Here is a 20,363-nt window from a genome sequence, read left to right as displayed (position 1 = left end):
ACTTTTTCCTGAACACATCTCCTCAGGCAAAGGAAACAAAAGCAAAAATGAACAAATGGGACTACATCAAACTCAAAAGCTTCTGTACAGGAAAGGACACCATCAGTAGAACAAAAAGACATCCTACATTACGGGAGAATATATTCATAAATGACATATCCTATAAGGGGTTAACATCCAAAATATATAAAAAGCTAACACACCTCACACCCAAAAAGCAAATAACCCCATCAAAATATGGGTAGAGGATCTGAAGAGACACTTCCCCAAAGAAGAAATTCAGATGGCCAACAGGCACATAAAAAGATGCTCCACATCGTTAATCATCAGGGAAATGCAAATTAAAACCACAATGAGATATCACCTCACACCAGTTAAGATGGCCAACATCCAAGAGACAAGGAACAAAAATGCTGGCAGGGATGCAGAGAAAGGGGAACCCTCCTACACTGTTAAGGGGACTGTAAATTAATTCAACCATTGTGGAAAGCAATATGAAGGTTCCCCAAGAAACTACAAATAGAAATACCATTTGACCCAGGAATTCCACTCCTACGAATTTATCCAAAGGAAACAAGATCACAGATTCAAAAAGACACATGCACCTGTATATTTATCACAGCACTATTTACAATAGCCAAGATATGGAAGCAACCTAAGTGTCCATCAGTAGATTAATGGATAAAGATGTGGTACAAATACACAATGGAATATTATTCAGCCATAAGAAGAAAACAAATCCTACCATTTGCAACAACATGGATGGAGCTAAAGGGTATTATGTTCAGTGAAATAAGCCAGGGGGATAAAGACAAATACCAAATGATTTCACTCATCTGTGGAGTATAAGAACAAAGCAAAAACTGAAGGAACAAAACAGCAGCAGACTCACAGAACCCAAGTATGGACTAGCGGTTACCAAAAGGAAAGGGGTTCTGGAGGGCTGGTGGGAAGGGAGGGATAAGGCGATTAAGGGGTATTATGATTAGCACACATAATAGAGGGCTGCACACATAATACAGTATAGCCCAGGAAGACAAGTAGTGACTCTATAGCATCTTACTATGATGATGGACAGTGACTGTTATGGGGTTTGTGGTGTGGATTTGATAATAGAGGGTAATGTAGTAACCACAATGTTGCTCATGTGAAACCTGAGCACAAGATTGTGTATCAACCTTAATAAAAAACATAAAATGAGAGAAGGCTCTCATCTGACTTTTCCCCCATACTAAAGAATCCAACACCATACACTGAATAAATCTTACCTGTTCCTAGATTTTGTGACCTCCCATTATCATGTACTAAAATTCTTACAAATAATCAGACCAATCTCTTACACTTTTGTTGCACTGGTTGCAACAGGTATTCAATGAGCCTTCACTAACTGCTTCAATATTTCTAGGGTTCATATGCTCTCAACATTTTTTTTTTCAAAATTTCTTTGGGGAATATTTTTTCAACTTAATTTTTCCAGATGACCACTAGAATTATTCTGTGAAATAGTTCTAATCCTGTGATCTTTATTATAATTGCCTTAAGCCTAAGAACTGACCGCAATGCTCAGTCTTAATCCAGGAAAATCAGTATTTCTCCATTTACTCAAATCTTTTATTTCTTAAGTTTTGAAGGGTTTTTGCCTTTTTTAAAATGGAAATTATCTATTTCCCACAAAAGCTAGTGCTAGAATTTTTATACTGCATATTATTGCTACAAAAGAGCTATTTTTCACTGTATTTTCTGGCTATTGCTGATATATGGGAATGCAATAAACTTCTGTATATTTTATATCTAGCAATGTTATCAAATTTTTACATTACTTCTATAATTATTATAGTTGAACTATTCAATATTTCTAAATGCTACTGTGTTTATTTCTTTCCAAAACTCATGTTACTTATTTTTCCTCTTTGATGCAAATACCAGAGAACTTGTACCTCCTCAGGACCTCTCTCCAATCAGTATATACCCTAGGCTGCTCTTTACCCTCAGTCTGTAATACTTTCAAATCACTCCCATTTACAAAAGAAAAAAAATCCTCTCTCACTCTCTGTTCTTTAGTTACCATTACCCACTCCCCTTTCCCTCACCATCTTCTACCTTTAACAACCAAGCGTCATGAGCTATCTACACTGTCTTCACTTCTGAGTTAAATCACTCCCAGCTTGCTGCAACATACCTTCTGTCCCCACCTTTCCAATGGAAATGCCTCTCAGCTATCCCAATGGCCAAAAACAGACTGACTGTTTTTTGATAAACTTCCTCACATTCTCTGTTGCTCTCAACCCTGAAGACTTGTCTTCTTAAACTCCTCTCAGATTTTCTACCCCTTTTCTCTTGGGTCCCCTTTGTATCATCTCTCTGGCTTTTCCTTTCTCTGTTTACCCTGTTGACTTTAAGGGTTGCCTATGGCTTCCTTCTCAAGTTTTTACTTTTCTTATTCTACATGCTTTCCCTGGGTAATCATATTTACATGTATGGCTTGAACCACTGCTGCAATTTCCCAATCTGTAGCTCTAGCCAAAACTGCAAGGCTGAGGTTCAGATTCACAAATCCTAGTACCTATACTGGATATCTCCACTGTATGTCCCAAAGGAACTTCAAAATTCGTACATCCAAAACTGATCATCTATCCAACCCAGTCTCTACCTCCATCCCAACAAATCTACTCCTCTTCTTGTATTCTTTTTCCTCCCCCCTCTTCTTCTTGGATTCTTTACTAAGTCATCAAGAAACCTAAACAAGCAACCAGAGCCGAAGATTCACTCACTCCTCATATCTAACCAATTAAATATAGAGAAACAAAATGAGTTATTTCCACTCTCTCTAGAAACTCCAGTAAAGTAACAATAACAAGAAATTAAAAAGTACATACCCAAAAGACAAATATTGAAGAAGATAACGACAGAAAATAAATGTTAGTTGAGTTCAGAAGTTTAAAGTGAATGGATCAGTCACAACCAAGAAGAACAGAGAAAGTGAAACCTAATTATATAAGGTGGGGATGAGGAAGTCAAAAGAAGCAAGCCAAATTACCTTGCAAATTCCAAAATGGTTTAAGAATTGGAGAAAGCACCATATACTCTTCAAGGGCAAGGTATGACATAGGCAGTGATAAGATCTGTATCAAAAGCAATTGGCTCCCAGAGCCTCTCCCAACTCTCTGCTTTATAATGACACTAGTGAACTATACTACTACTAATTTAAAAAAAAATCACCACCAACAGTTACCATTCACTGAGTTTTAACAAGGTACTAGGTAATAATAGGAAATGCTTTAAGTGCATTATCTCATTTAATCTTTACTATACTACCACCATAAGTAAATGGGATCAGAAAAGTTAGATAATGTGCCCAAGACCACACAGATGCAAGTGAGAGAGCTTGGATTCTAAAACAAGGGTAAATATTTGTTCCTGTTTTCCTGGGCAGTGTCCTGGCACAATGATCAACAGTGCCCCCCAAGCTATCACAGATAGAAAGATAAATTCTATGGTCACCCTAATTCTAACTGACTCTAGAGCTTATGCTCTTAACTACTAACCTATACTGACTCTCCTAGGGAAGATTAGACTGGCATGGCACAGCTATTGGTACAAGCAGTTCAACAGGTAGTCCCCAATCTCAGGATGTCTGATTTTTTTATCTCATACACATAGCTTCTATATAGGAAACAGTACCAGGGGTTCAAGGTAATTTTAGTTCCATAGACGTTAATTACCTGTCCCAACAATGCCATGAGACGAGATGGAGGCACCACACTGACTTCCCCAGCTAAGGCCTGGGCAATTGCTGCTCTTCTCTTCTCTTTGCTACTTCCGTCTGGGTATGCCTGAAAAAGACAGGGGGTAACATCATTTCAAGAAGCAGCTACAAGATATGTGCACTTATTTTTTAAAAATAACAAAAATTAAGCAGAAACATTCTAAAAAGAAAATATGAAAAGAAACTACCCAGTAAACAGGGACTAATTAAATCAATCAGTTCTTAAAACAACTTCCCAATTCTATCCACTTGCATTTTCAAAGTATTAGCTGGAAGAGAATTGAGGTCAGCCAATCCACACTATTATTCCTGAAAAGAGTCCAAGTAAACTACATCAAAGCCAGACCTGTTTTTTCAGTTTTTTAAAAAATCTGTATAGCTAAGGATTCTGTTATATGCCTTGGTAATTTCTTCAGGTCAAATGATTCCCAGCTCTAAAGTTCTCCGCGACCTCTAATTAAAATCCTACCTTGGTAATCTAAACTCCTTTCCTTCCTCCTCATAGTTTCTCAGTTTACCCTAACTTCCCATAGTCCAGTGCCTATTAAATTATTCTTCCTCCTATTTAGACAAGTAAAAGACTACATGAGAAAGAAGGAAATTATACACATAAAAAAGTTTTGTTAAAATTAAAGAGTATCTGGGGCGGAGCCAAAATGGTGGCGTGAGTAGAGCAGCAGAAATCTCCTCCCAAAACCACATATATCTATGAAAATAAAACAAAGACAACTCTTCCTAAAATAGAGACCAGAGGACACAGGACAACATCCAGACCACACCCACGCCTGCGAGAACCCAGCGCCTCGCGAAGGGGGTAAGATACAAGCCCCAGCCCCACGGGACAAAAGTGCCCCTCCCCCAACTCCCAGCAGGAGGAGAGGAGTCAGCAGGGAGGGAGAGGGAGCCCAGACCTGCTGAACACCCAGCCCCAGCCATCTGGACCAGAGCACAGACACAGTGCATGCGTGGGGTCCTGGATACTAGGGAAACAGGGCAGCAAGACCGGTGAGCAGATGCCTGAGGCCGACGCCAGAGAACAAAGAAACAGGAGCGGCCATTTTTTTTTCCTCTTTTTTTTTTTGGCAAGTGCTTTTTGGAAGTCTTAAAGGGACAGGGACCCAAATACTAGGGAAACAGGGCAGCAAGAACGGTGAGCGGGTGCCTGAGGCCGGTGCCTGAGGACAAAGAAAATCGTGCGTTTTTCTTTTTTTTTTAATTATTTATTTAATTTTCTTTTTTGTTGTTGTTGTTGTTGTTTTGGTTTGGCAAGTAATTTTTGGAAATCTTAAAGGGGCAGGGCGGGACACTTAGTCCAGAGGCAGGGAATCTGGGACTCTCTGGGCACTCTAACCCCCTGGGCAGCAGGGAGCATGGAGGCCCCTTACAGAGATAAATAGCCTCCCAGCCGCTCCCCCTCCAACCGGGCTCCACCATTTTGGAGCACCAGCCCGAGCCAGGCCACACCCACAGCTACAGCAGAGATAAACTCATAGCAGCCGGGCAGGAAGCACAGGCCCTGTCTGCGCGCAGCTGCCCAGCACAACCCACTAGAGGTCACTGTTCTCCCCGGAAAGGAAGGCCACAAACCAACAAGAAGGAAAGCTCTCCCAGCTGTCACTCGTTCCAGCTCTGCAAACTATCTCTATCACCATGAAAAGGCAAAACTACAGGCAGACAAAGATCACAGAGTCAACACCTGAGAAGGAGACAGACCTAACCAGTCTTCCTGAAAAAGAATTCAAAATAAAAATCATGAACATGCTGACGGAGATACAGAGAAAAATGAAAGAGCAATGGGATGAAGTCCAGAGGGAGATCACAGATGCCAAGAAGGAGATTACAGAACTGAAATAAACCCTGGAAGGATTTATAAGAAGAATGGATAAGATGCAAGAGGCCATTGAAGGAATAGAAACCAGAGAACAGGAATGTATAGAAGCTGACATAGAGAGACATAAAAGGATCTCCAGGAACAAAACAATACTAAGAGAACTGTGTGACCAATCCAAAAGGAACAATATTCGTATTATAGGGGTACCAGAAGAAGAAGAGAGAGGAAAGGGGATAGAAAATGTGTTTGAAGAAATAACTGCTGAAAACTTCCCCAAACTGAGGGAGGAAATAATCAAACAGACCATGGAAATACACAGAACCCCCAACAGAAAGGATCCAAGGAGGACAACACCAAGACACATAATAATTAAAATGGCAAGGATCAAGGACAAGGAAAGAGTTTTAAAGGCAGCTAGAGAGAAAAAGGTCACCTATAAAGGAAAACCCATCAGGCTATCATCAGACTTCTCAACAGAAACTCTACAGGCCAGAAGAGAATGGCATGATATATTTAATACAATGAAACAGAAGGGCCTTGAACCAAGGATACTGTATCTAGCACGACTATCATTTAAATATGATGGCGGGATTAAACAATTCCCAGACAAGCAAAAGCTGAGGGAATTTGCTTCCCACAAACCACCTCTGGAGGGCATCTTACAGGGACTACTCTAGATGGGAGCACTCCTAAAAAGAGCACAGAACAAAACACTCAACATATGAAGAAAGGACAAGGAAGAATAAGAAGGGAGAGAAGAAAAGAATTTCCAGACAGTGTATATAACAGCTCAATAAGCGAGCTAAGTTAGGCAGCAAGATACTAAAGAGGCTAACCTTGAACCTTTGGTAACCACGAATTTAAAGCCTGCAATGGCAATAAGTACATATCTCTCATTAGTCACCCTAAATGTAAATGGACTTAATGCACCAATCAAAAGACACAGAGTAATAGAATGGATAAAAAAGCAAGACCCATCTATATGCTGCTTACAAGAAACACACCTCAAACCCAAAGACATGCACAGACTAAAAGTCAAGGGATGGAAAAACATCTCAGGCAAACAACAGCGAGAAGAAAGCAGGGGCTGCAGTACTAATATCAGACAAAATAGACTTCAAAACAAAGAAAGTAACAAGAGATAAAGAAGGACACTACATAATGATAAAGGGCTCAGTCCGACAAGAGGCTATAACCATTCTAAATATATATGCACCCAACAGAGGAGCACCAGCATATGTGAAACAAATACTAACAGAACTAAAGGGGGAAATAGACTGCAATGCATTCATTTTAGGAGACTTCAACACACAACTCACTCCAAAGGATAGATCCACTGGGCAGAAAACAAGTAAAGACACAGAGGCACTGAACAACACACTAGAACAGATGGACCTAATAGACATCTATAGAACTCTACATCCAAAAGCAACAGGATATACATTCTTCTCAAGTGCACATGGAACATTCTCCAGAATAGACTACATACTAGCCCACAAAAAGAGCCTCAGTAAATTCCAAAATACTGAAATTCTACCAACCAATTTTCAGACCACAAAGGTATAAAACTAGAAATAAATTCTACAAAGAAAACAAAAAGGCTCACAAACACATGGAGGCTTAACAACATGCTTCTAAATAATCAATGGATCAACGAACAAATCAAAATAGAGATCAAGGAATATATAGAAACAAATGACAACAACAACACAAAGCCCTAACTTCTGTGGGACTCAGCAAAAGCAGTCTTAAGAGGAAAGTACACAGCGATCCAGGCACACTTGAAGAAGGAAAAACAATCCCAAATGAATAGTCTAACATCACAATTATCGAAACTGGAAAAAGAAGAACAAATGAGGCCTAAAGTCAGCAGAAGGAGGGACATAATAAAGATCAGAGAAGAAATAAACAAAATTGAGAAGAATAAAACAATAGCAAAAATCAACGAAACCAAGAGCTGGTTCTTTGAGAAAATAAAAAAAATAGATAAGCCTCTAGCCAAACTTATTAAGAGAAAAAGAGAATCAACACAAATGAACAGAATCAGAAATGAGAACGGAAAAATCATGAAAGACTCCACAGAAATACAAAGAATTATTAAAGACTACTATGAAAACCTATATGCCAACAAGCTGGAAAACCTAGAATGGACAACTTCCTAGAAAAAAACAACCTTCCAAGACTGACCAAGGAAGAAACACAAAAGTTAAACCAATTACGAGCAATGAAATTGAAATGGTAATCAAAAAACTACCCAAGAACAAAACCCCCGGGCTGGACGGATTTACCTCGGAATTTTATCAGACACACAGAGAAGACATAATACCCATTCTCCTTAAAGTTTTCCAAAAAATAGAAGAGGAGGGGATACTCCCAAACTCATTCTATGAAGCCAACATCACCCTAATACTAAAACCAGGCAAAGACCCCACCAAAAAAGAAAACTACAGACCAATATCCCTGATGAATGTAGATGCAAAAATACTCAACAAAATATTAGCAAACCGAATTAAAAAATACATCAAAAGGATCATACACTATGACCAAGTGGGATACATCCCAGGGATGCAAGGATGGTACAACATTCAAAAATCCATCAACGTCATCCACCACATCAACAAAAAGAAAGACAAAAACCACATGATCATTTCCATAGGTGCTGAAAAAGCATTTGACAAAATTCAACATCCATTCATGATAAAAACTCTCAGCAAAATGGGAATAGAGGGCAAGTACCTCAACATAATAAAGGCCATATATGATAAACCCACAGCCAACATTATACTGAACAGCGAGAAGCTGAAAACTTTTCCTCTGAGATCAGGAACTAGACAGGGATGCCCACTCTCCCCACAGTTACTTAACATAGTACTGGAGGTCCTAGCCACGGCAATCAGACAAAACAAAGAAATACAAAGAATCCAGATTGGTAAAGAAGAAGTTAAACTGTCACTATTTGCAGATGATATGATATTGTACATAAAAAACCCTAAAGACTCCATTCCAAAACTACTAGAACTGATATCAGAATACACCAAAGTTGCAGGATACAAAATTAACAAACAGAAATCTGTAGCTTTCCTATACACTAACAATGAACCAATAGAAAGAGAAATCAGGAAAACAATTCCATTCACAATTGCATCAAAAAGAATAAAATACTTAGGAATAAACCTAACCAAAGAAGTGAAAGACCTATACCCTAAAAACTACAAGTCACTCTTAAGAGAAATTAAAGGGGACACTAACAAATGGAAACTCATCCCATGCTCATGGCTAGGAAGAATTAATATCGTCAAAATGGCCATCCTGCCCAAAGCAATATACAGATTTGATGCAATCCCTATCAAATTACGAGCAACATTCTTCAATGAACTGGAACAAATAATTCAAAAATTCATATGGAACCACCAAAGACCCTGAATAGCCAAAGCAATCCTGAGAAAGAAGAATAAAGTAGGGGGGATCTCACTCCCCAACTTCAAGCTCTATTACAAAGCCATAGTAATCAAGACAATTTGGTACTGGCACAAGAACAGAGCCACAGACCAGTGGAACAGATTAGAGAATCCAGACATTAACCCAAACATATATGGTCAATTAATATTCGATAAAGGAGCCATGGACATACAATGGCAAAATGACAGTCTCTTCAACCGATGGTGCTGGCAAAACTGGACAGCTACATGTAGGAGAATGAAACTGGACCATTGTCTAACCCCATATACAAAAGTAAATTCAAAATGGATCAAAGACCTGAATGTAAGTCATGAAACCATTAAACTCGTGGAAAAAAACATGAGTGACCTCTTCTTGAACATATCTCCCCAGGCAAGGAAAACAACAGCAAAAATGAACAAGTGGGACTATATTAAGCTGAAAAGCTTCTGTACAGCAAAAGACACCATCAATAGAACAAAAAGGAACCCTACAGTATGGGAGAATATATTTGTAAATGACAGATCCAATAAAGGCTTGACATCCAAAATATATAAAGAGCTCACATGCCTCAACAAACAAAAAACAAATAATCCAATTAAAAAATGGGCAGAGGAACTGAATAGACAGTTCTCCAAAAAAGAAATACAGATAGCCAACAGACACATGAAAAGATGCTCCACATCGCTAATTATCAGAGAAATGCAAATTAAAACTACAATGAGGTATCACCTCACACCAGTAAGGATGGCTGCCATCCAAAAGACAAACAACAACAAATGTTGGCGAGGCTGTGGAGAAAGGGGAACCCTCCTACACTGCTGGTGGGAATGTAAATTAGTTCAACCATTCTGGAAAGCAGTATGGAGATTCATCAAAATGCTCAAAACAGACCTACCATTTGACCCAGGAATTCCACTCCTAAGAATTTACCCTAAGAACGCAGCAATCAAGTTTGAGAAAGACAGATGCACCCCTATGTTTATCGCAGCACTATTTACAATAGCCAAGAATTGGAAGCAACCTAAATGTCCATCAGTAGATGAATGGATAAAGAAGATGTGGCACATATACACAATGGAATACTACTCAGCCATAAGAAGAGGGCAAATCCTACCATTTGCAGCAACATGGATAGAGCTGGAGGGTATTATGCTCAGTGAAATAAGCCAAGCAGGAAAGAGAAATACCAAATGATTTCACTCATCTGTGGAGTATAAGAACAAAGGAAAAACTGAAGAAACAAAACAGCAGCGGAATCACAGAACCCAAGAATGGACTAACAGGTACCAAAGGGAAAGGGACTGGGGAGGATGGGTGGGTAGGGAGGGATAAGGTGGGGGAAGAAGAAGGGGCTATTAAGACTAGCATGCATGGGGGGGAGGGAGAAAGGGGAGGGCTGTACAACACAGAGAAGACAAGCAGTGATTCTACAACATTTTGCTATGCTGATGGACAGTGACTGTAAAGTGGTTTATAGGGGGGACCTGGTATAGGGGAGAGCCCAGTAAACATAATATTCTTCATGTAAGTGTAGATTAATGATAACAAAAAAAAAAAGGGAAGAAAGAAAAGGGGGATTACTCCCTGATAGGATAAAATTAACTGTAAATCAACAATTAATGCATGCTTTAAATATCCTTAATTTTTATCACTTAAAGGGTGTCAGATGATCGGCTATGGAAGTACATTTTTCTGATAATATTCCTTTCTCTTAAAAAAAAAAAAAGAAAGCAGTTCCTGTGTGGTGACCTCCAAAGAGTTCTACACAATGTTATAAAGGGCATATCAAAGTGTGGGCAAAGGGTCTGTTTGTGTTTATACAGAGGATCAAAGCCTAATTTGGCTACCCAGAAAATGAACTAAGATACGATATGAAGAAGAACTTCCAACACCAGCACTCTCTGGAAGAGTCATACCAAAAGATGATCATCAAAAAACCTCAACAAAGATCCAGGCGATGCTGCAGTTGTAGCTGCATTCATCCCACCGGTTCCTGGACTTGTCATTGGAATGAAGAAGGAGATATCTAAGCTGGCCTGTGCATATAGTAAAACAACAAATTTGACTGGATCTATACTGTTGGAACTCAACCAAGAATTAGGAGAAGTGCAAGTTGTAGTGCTCCAAAATCTTACGACTACAAACTATCTCCTGTTAAAAGAACATAAGGGATGTGAACAGTTCCCAGGAATGTGTTGTTTTAATTTGTCTGATTTCTCTCAGACTATTCAAGTTCAGTTGGACAATATCCACCATATCGTAGATAAGTTTTCACAAATGCCTAAGGTGCCTAACTGGATTTCTTGGTTTCACTGGAGATGGCTGGTAATTATAGGCCTGCTTTGGTTATGTAACTGTATTCCTATTATGTTAATGTGTGTACACAATTTAATTAGTAGTTTAAAACCTATACATGCTTAAGTTACTCTACAAGAAGATATGTCAAAGAAATAATCAATCTTCCCATGTTATCTTCCGTCTGCTACTCCTATAGCTTTTCTTCTTCCTTCCTAATTACAACCCTTAAATAGAATTCGTGCCTCATATCGAATTTACTAAGTATCATAATTCTTACAAGTGGTAAAGATACCTCAAGACAAATACTGGGCATAAAAGCCACAGGGCATAAATCTGCAAGGAAGTAAAAAGCTAACCTTTTCAAACAATATTGCCTCTCTCACTTACCAACTTTACATTTCCCTGTATGGCCCCAGAAGATGACTGGTTAGCCAGAGATGGGTAAGATTCCTCAAGGGAGGAACAACCTAAGACAGGCACAGTTGCAGGGGGGCCATCAGGTGAGAAATTGGGGATCAACAGAGGTGAGGCTTAGAACCTCACCCCCCATTTTGAGAGAAATCTGCATCCGTGGATGTTTTGTTGCCCTTGTCTAGCTTGGATTAACACTTAGTCTACAGGCACACACCTGATCATCTAAATTTGCTCTCTTACAGCACTAAACTATGTTTTCTACCTTTATCGTGCATCTACCTACCACTTCAGCATCTTATTAAGAATAATAATAATAATAAGGGAGAAATGTGGGATTCACATATAAATGAAGTATAAAAATCAAACAAATATTCATATTTGACCTGATTGTTTATAGTTCATAGTGTGTGATCAAATCTGAAAGTTTCTGTGATGACTGCCCTTGTACTGTTCACCATGTAAGAACTTATTCACTATGTCAAAACTTGTTCACCATGTAAGAACTTGTTCGTTATGCTTCAGAAGATTGGAGACTGACGAGAATTAGGCTTGGGGTGGATTAATGATTGTACATTGAGCATTGAGTCCCCTATACAGAATTTTATTGTTGTTAACCATTTGATCAATAAATATGAGAGATGCCCTCTCAAAAAAAAAAAAAAATTAAAGAATATCCGTCACTATGCTCTACCAGTTAGTATAATCAGCTGAGAACAAAAAACATGTTTTCTAAGAACTAAAAGAACTGGAAGGAAACTGCAAACTGTCAGGGGCAAGCAACACAAATGCAGTGACTGTACCAGCAGTCAGGTAGCACTTCAGGGCTAGACAGGTACGTGGCCTAGTGTAGAAATAGTACCATAATAAATTTTCTGCTTCTTTACTAATCAACACACAATCTTCTATAATGGGGTATGTGAGGGAAGAAAGACCCTCAAATATTACAAAAACTGAGTATGACTATTCTCTTTAACATATGCAAATTTCAACCAATATACATCAGCAAAAAAGTATCACTCAAAAATTAAATCAAGATCACATAAAATGATTAAAAAAAGATCACATTATTGCATGTTTTTAAACTTAACAACTTTTCATTATTACCACAGTCATACCTCACGAGGATCAAAATACGACCTTGCCAACAGGTTCTCCAGATGAATATATCGCTCTGGCTGTGTTTGTTTTAACATGATCATGGGGTCAGTCTGTCTCAAAAGTGACCTGGCAGCCCCCAGTTCACGGAGCTCTATCAATTCCAGAACCACCTATATAATTGAAAGAAAATGGCTGTTTTAAATCAATCAGTAATATTTCTTTTCAGTACAATTTCTGATCCAGAAATGGCCTGCCAAAGTGATTTCAAATATTAGGAAATGCTCCTTTTCACTAGCATTTCACTAGTATACCACTGAAGTAATTACAAGTAATAATTTCAATCTTTCAACTTCCATGCTTCATTTTTCATGCTTCATTTTTATCTACTAATCTCCTCTTCTCTTAGGCCTCTTGTTCTGAATGTAAATGTTTAAGAAAGAAAAGATGGTAATAACTCCATGCACTCCATAGAAACCTTTCTCTAGTTATCAGAATTTTCTTTGAGGAATAACTGAACCCATATAGATTATAAAAAAACAAAACAAAACCAACTATTCTATTTTTACATCAAACAACATTACAGTCTTATTTCCAGGAGCCCACTCTGTTCTGTTAGATAATAACTACTGTGTATGATCTTTGTCCTGGTTTCCTGGCTCAGAGATTCTAAAAATCTTGGAATTTCCTCAGTGATAGGAGTATCTTTGTCATTAACATTGACCCAGCATCACACCTGAGTTTGTGCTAAGATGACAGCTCGTGATAAGGGCTGGTTAGCAGAAAGCACAACCGTGTGATTAGAGGGCTGAAACTCTGAGCCAGCCTGATGTACAGAGAGTTGAGGAGCTGGAGATTAAACAAAACCCCAGGGGAGCTCCCTGGTTAGTGAGCACATTAATATACAAGATGAGAGAGACACCCTGATTCCACAGGGAGAGGACAGTGATACAAGGATCTGTATCCTTGATAATAAAACTGTAATCATAAATATAGTACCTTCCTATTTTGTGAGTCACTCAAGTGAATTATAAATTCTGAGTCATGGGGACCCCCAAATTTACAGTTTGTTGTTCAGAAGTATGGGTGGCCTGAGACCCCAACATGAAGTTGGTGTCAGAAGAAAGGGCAATCTTGTGTAGAACTGAGCCCTCAACTTGTGGGCTCTGTGCTCTGAGTGGTTAGTGCCAGAACAGAATTGCAGTTCACTAGTTGGGTGTCAGAATAGCTCACTTAATGATCAATTTGAAATAATTTCAATTTGGGAAAATCTTGGTTTTTCCAAGATGAGGTAAAAAAATACAAAGTAGCACTCAAGCCCTGACAGTGTAAGTGTTAATGGCTATTACAGCCTTATAGTGCTTGAAGGAATGCCCACTGCTGCTTTCTAGTCAGAGGGCCCACAGTAAACCTGCTCTTGGGGATCAACATCACCTCCACTCTTACCTGTTCATAGAGGTCAATGAGGGTTTTGTCTGGCAACTTCAGAGACTGTATGGCCTGTAAAACAGTATCCCAATGGCCACTATTAATGTCAGCCACAAAACTCTCAATGCTGTCCACAGTATTCAGAGATACAGTAGTTTCTTCCTGTAAGGTAGCCAATGCCCGATGTAAACTATTCTCCTTCAGGTACTGCATGATAAGGCGGATCACACTGAAAAAAGAAAGCAAGCCATCCAGCTCACAGATCCTCTTTCACCAAGAGGCCACAAATAACTCTTACCCCAGCTTATTTCTCTTACTCAACCATCCTCCTTTCACTACCTACTTTGTTTCGTTATCACGTAAGTAAAAATTTCCAAAATCACAGAACCTAAGTTACCAGGGACCTTGGGGTTCATCCTGTCCTACCTCCATCTCAGAAATAGGAGTAATGGAGTTTAAGAAAGGGGAAATAATTTGCCCAATGTCTCACAGGCAGCTAGAAAGGGAGTTGATACTAAGGTGACTCTTTATTTCCAAGGCTTGAGATCTTTTTATTATGCCAAGTTTCTTTTTAATCTATGTAATTATATTGTTGTGCACTTTAATGAAATATTTAAACCTAGCCTAGTCATTGATATAAAACAGCTTAAATGCTTGTAGGATGATTTGGTTCATTTTTTAAATAAACCCAAAATTATGGATTGAGATTTTCTTAATAGGGATTTGCTGGACATAAATAAGTAGAGCTACACTGTATGTAAAAGCAAAACAAAGCTGTGTTCTCATCTGCAAAAATAACACCCGTCCACTGCCTTTATGACCAAATTTTCAGGATGGGTCAAACAAAAACATTTATTCAGCTTCCCAAGGAAATAAAGTGAAGTTAAAACTTCTGGGGGTTCATCTTTCCAAGGAAAAGAGGAGGCAGACAATTTCCAAATAGTTAGAAAATAAGCAACATTTTTCAACATGTGACAGAAAACTTAAAATCATTTATAGTTAAATATATAAATTTTACACTTAAAACTTCTTGATCTTGGACTTAAGAATGAGGAATCTGGCAAAGATATGTTCATACAGACTGTAAAAGTTCACTGTACAATGCTGTGACACACTGTTTTTCTTCTCTTTCTTTAAAAGTGCATACTTGGCTCACACTGTATTTCTACTGGTAGGGGTTCAGACTGTCCTGGTTGGAATCTCATACTGAAATTTAGTTAATTCCCTCTCCTCAGGAGAAATAATAATCATAGAACAATAACCAATGTTTATTATGTATTTACTATATATGAAATACTGTTCTAAGCATTTTAGACATGCTGTCATTTAGTCCTCAAAACAACCTTATGAAGTATTATTATTATGTCCATTTTACAGATGAAGATTTGACCAAGTAACAGAGGTAAGTGGAAAAATGAAGATTCAAACTGACAGTGTGGCTCATGGGCATAAATTCATGGCAGGAAAGCAAACACCTAAAAACAACTCCTACAGAAGGAAACTGTTTACTGTTACTCATAGTATTCTCAGGGTCCCTTAAGAGATACCCAGGTTTAGATCCCTGCTATTTTAGCACCTATCTTCCTTGGCACACTTCGATTTGCATACCCAAAATAAGACATTCAATTCCCTGTAAAGATGTCATGTTTGACATAGCCAAAATCAAATGTATTTCCTTCAAACACAGTGTAATACATAAAGAGCTAAGAACTTTGAAGACAGGCTGGAATTTGAATGAATTCTGTCCCTTACTAACTGTGACCCTGGGCAAGTCACTTAACATCTTTGTGCCTGTTTCCTCATCTGTTAAGAAAAATATCTAATCCTGCAGGTTTGGTGAAAGGGTTGACTATACTGCCTATAGTGTGACTAGCACAGAAAACACTCAGTAACTACTAGTTATTATTGCTAATAAAAACATGCAGCAGCTCAAGGCTGGGAGAATAGTTGGTGTCCAGCTATTACTCAGGTCTCAAGGCATGAAACTCTTTCCAACTCCTACCCTGATTTAGTTGTCTTAAATCTCCAACATTCTCTATCACTCTTCTTTGCTTTATTTTTCTCCATAATACTTATCACCATCTGTCAAGTCTCTAATACTTTACTTACTGTTTTTGTCTATTGCTTGTGTTCCACAATCACAATGCACATTCTATAAGGGCAAAGATTTCCGTGTTTTGTTCAGTACTGTATCCCCAGGGTCTAGTAGAGTACATAGTGGACTTCAATATTTGTTGAATGAATAAACTTCCTTCCCACCTATGGAAGGCTTCAGGACAAGTCCTACCCCTTACATTCAGGACACAAATATTGTCTGTTCATTTAATTAAGTGTGGCAAAGGCAGGGTGGAAGATGGATTCCTAGAGAAATTCACTGAAGACCCTCGGTCACTCAGTCGCCCTCGTTTCCAGACCTATCATTCTTTTGACCCCATCTTCACATTCTGTTTCTCCTTTAGACAGAGCTCACGGTCTAACAAAATTCAGCGCCAGATAAAACCTGGTAAAATAGCCAGTCGTCATTTCAAAGGCAGCAGTCGAGTCTGCTGCCTAACTAGGTACTAGGACATTAAGGAAAATAAGTCCCTAGGAGCCTCTACACAGACTAGTAGTATGGGCAGTGACAATACTGGTTTAAGTGCCGGGCAGGGGAAAGCAAAGGGCCATGTAAACACAGGAAATACATCACACCCTTTAAGAACGGTGGTGAGAGAAGCAAGGTTTAGAGTCCAAGCCCTCTTGTGCAGATAATTAGACTGGTGAATGGGTAATCTGATCAATCACTGGGCGCGCTACGAGTCGAAGATGGCTACAACTCAGGTCTTCAACGTGAAGTCTTCCCCAAGCCCTAAAGCACCTCCCACGGGGCTTTGGCTTCTCTTCCGCTACTTTCTTGTGAGCCCGTCTCGAGGTTGCCAGACCCAAGAAATTTCTTTGTGGGCAAGGAAATACCCCTCCACTACCTAGTCTCTCGGATGCCTTCCCCGAGCACCTTCCAGCCCACATCCTTCACTTCCCGGCCCCCGCCACTTCGCCAGCATCCGCCACCGCAGGACTCACTCCGAGGACTCTATTTCAATCGACATGGTATTTTCTTCCCAGGGACAGGCGCCTCTCCACTCTCCGACCCCGTCGCACAACACACCAACGACACCTCCGGCGGCTGCTTACGACACTTCCGCTCGACGTACGGCGCCCTCTCTGGGTGCTGTGTGTACGACCGAGGGGCGTGGAGTACGTGGGGTGGGGGGGGGCGGAGGCTTGCGGAGCTGTCTGAAGTAGGTGTTATAGCGCCTGCTGCAGAGAAGAGGGCTCCAGTTTCTCCCTGGAGGACGACTTATGGCTAGAAGCACTGTTCAAAAATTTTGCTTTCATTTGGTACAAATAGTTGATTATATTTGAAGATAGGATTGAATTTGCAGTATCTGACTGAGAGATTAATACATTCGAAACCAATGGAACCCTAGCCAACATTTGCAGGAAGAGTTGATAATAGGTAAATAGATAAATAAAAATTTAAAAACAAATGAGGCTTTGAAGCCAAAACACAGTTTAATCAGTCTAAATATACAAGTCTGGGACCTAGTTAGGATTTACATACCCACTTCTTGGAAAGAGCTAAATTACACCAACTAAGTATTTAGTTGTAAAAGGTTTTACTGCAGTGGTAAGGTTACTGGAAAAACAATGACACCAAATGCAAATGTGTAAAGGAAGATTTGAAAAACCTTTTCATAGACTTTAAACCATACATTATTAAATTAGTAGAAACAAATGAAATGTAAGGGTATCAGTGAATCACAAAGACTAGTTTTTAAAATATTTTATTGCCGCTCTATACACATTTTTTTAAATGTTTGCATTTAAAATGCATCTTTTTTCTCCAAATCTTCCTCCATTTCCCATAAGTATGGGAAATATATATTGCTATATAACAAATTAATTTAATGTTTCCTACATTTTAGCAAGATACTGATTATTTTTAATTATCTGTGTGAGTAGATAACATTATCTATGAATTTCAGGTTACCGAAGGGAATGTTACAAAATATTTGAAGGACCTGGAGCCTACAAGCACTTGAGAACATGTTAGGAAGATCTGCATCATAACCAATTTCAACATAATAACTCCACTTTCTTATTATTTCTCTTACTCTTTCTCTTTAACCTTAAAAAGATATTTTAGAAAATATTTCTTTTGACAAAGAAACACGTAAAGTGAAGCAGTTTCACTTCAGTTTCTTTTTATTCTATTACAGGTACAATTAAATTGATTACTTTTTTCTTAAAAAAAGAACACGTGTTATATGATCCTACATTATGAAAACACAGGTCCACATTCCTTACCTGCAATTCTGAAATCTAAAACACTGTGAAAATTAAAGGTATTTTATAAGTCATTTAGCAGTAAAATTGCCCTGAATTTAAGTGAGGCCATTTGCAGTTTTTAAGACATGTCTTAGTGTTAGTATGTATTCATATGCAGCAATGTTAATATATTTGATTATGGAGTACTGCCTATATCCTGCTGGGAGATACAAGATATACAGCATATATGCCATATTATCTTTCCAAAATATAAAAAACTCCAAATTCCAAAATATCTAGCCTAAAAATTTTCAGAAAAAGTATTGTAAGCCTGTTCTATCTACTATCTATCTAATCTCCTATAGTATGTATACATAAAGGCTCTGGATTTATATTTATCTAACAACACTGGGTGATAGGATTTGGACAAATAGTTTTATTCTCTTCATTCTTCTGCATCATTTAAATTATTTTCTATAAGCATGTAAAAAGTAAATTTTTTTTAATTTCAAGAAGAAAAATTACAGTACTTAAAGATGCGAATGTTGGTTATCTGAAAAATTAATATACATGAAAAATCTCAATCTCTGATCATTCTAATTTCAGAGAAATAAAAATTGCCTTATCTTAACTAAAGAAAAAAAGATGCGTGGGGTTGGGGTAGGAGAGTAAACCACTAAAATTCTATCTACATTGCTTGCTGCTTGAGAAAATACCTGGTACCAAGCAGCCTGTTTCAAGTAAGAACTTATTATTTGCTTCTGTATCTATGCTTTATACACATACATCAACCAGATCATCAGACACCATTCTTGAGAAATGAAACTTTTAGCAGCCACAGATGTATCCTCATCCTTTGCTTCTTAGATACATTGGATTTTTAATCTCTGATTGACAACCAATGTTTGTGGCTTTGCAAACTGTCCTTAAATGTAATAATGGACTTGAATGCGACATTTTGTTACCATATGCTAGTGAAACTGCAATCTTTTCCTAGTTAGGAAAGTTTTTTTTCCACCTAAACTAGCTGTTACATATAAATCTTCTGTATCCCAACTATATAATCTGTCAATTTCCATTTCCTTTCCATACCCAAAGGGTCAGCTTTTGTTACCTTGACTGATCCCTTATTAGTTAGTTGATAAACTTTGGCAATTGTTAAAGATCAATTTGCCTAGGAAATTTTATTTTTAGCACTAGACAAATGAGGTCTCTTGCATCTGTCCATCTGTATATAGATAAACTCAAACAAGACACACCATACAGAGAACTTCTAACCTCTAAACTAGGGGGTTGTATTCCTTAGGAAGCTTCCCACCACCACCTCACACTCAGAGGCTGGGTCACCACCTCATTGATTTGATCTCTAGGACTGAACAAATGGCCTAGAGTGACCCCAAGGGAATCCGATCTACTGATCACGTCTCCTTTCCGGAAAGCTGGCCCTTCCCTTAAATCCATGTCTCCAACATCTACCTCCATTAATCCAGCAGAGGGCAGACTGACCACAGAAAAGCTGCCATGTAAGCCAGCTTCCCAGTGTCTGGTTTCTAAATAGGAGAGGTGTAGGTAAAGGAGAGATATCCTAGGTCTCATGGGCAAAGGAAGTATAAGGTCGGGTCAGTATTTGAGTAACAAAATGGGGCACAGGTTTACCCCTTCCTATTAAACTGGACCAATTTCATCTAACATGACAATAGGCAAAGTATAGAAAAAATTAATTACACCATTCTACCTGCTCATGGCAGGACATGACTTGGTGGTTTCAATTTTGTTCATTTT

General features: G+C 38.6%; 1 protein-coding gene across 3 annotated transcripts in view; it reads right to left on the bottom strand.

Moving 5' to 3' along the window:
- SMU1 (SMU1 DNA replication regulator and spliceosomal factor) overlaps positions 1 to 17,472 on the bottom strand; it is a 42,981-nt gene extending 25,509 nt beyond the window's left edge. Inside the window, exons 1-4 of one of the 3 annotated variants that reach the window (XM_017671550.3) lie at positions 17,334 to 17,472; positions 14,292 to 14,502; positions 12,866 to 13,018; positions 3,723 to 3,833 (exon numbers count right to left, since the gene is read on the bottom strand). In XM_017671550.3, the coding sequence (XP_017527039.1) occupies positions 3,723 to 3,833; positions 12,866 to 13,018; positions 14,292 to 14,502; positions 17,334 to 17,359 (501 nt within the window). In that variant the 5' untranslated portion in view covers positions 17,360 to 17,472. Of the gene's footprint in view, positions 1 to 3,722; positions 3,834 to 12,865; positions 13,019 to 14,291; positions 14,503 to 17,236 lie in introns of all 3 variants that reach the window. The other 2 variants (XM_017671552.3, XM_017671551.3) reach the window with 2 other exon arrangements.
- Positions 17,473 to 20,363: the final 2,891 nt, after the last annotated feature.

This window comes from Manis javanica, chromosome 2 (assembly GCF_040802235.1).
Source record: "Manis javanica isolate MJ-LG chromosome 2, MJ_LKY, whole genome shotgun sequence".
Lineage (NCBI taxonomy): Eukaryota > Metazoa > Chordata > Mammalia > Pholidota > Manidae > Manis > Manis javanica.
The sequence above is the reverse complement of the archived record's forward strand: the minus strand, read 5'-3'. Positions and strand labels throughout refer to the sequence as shown.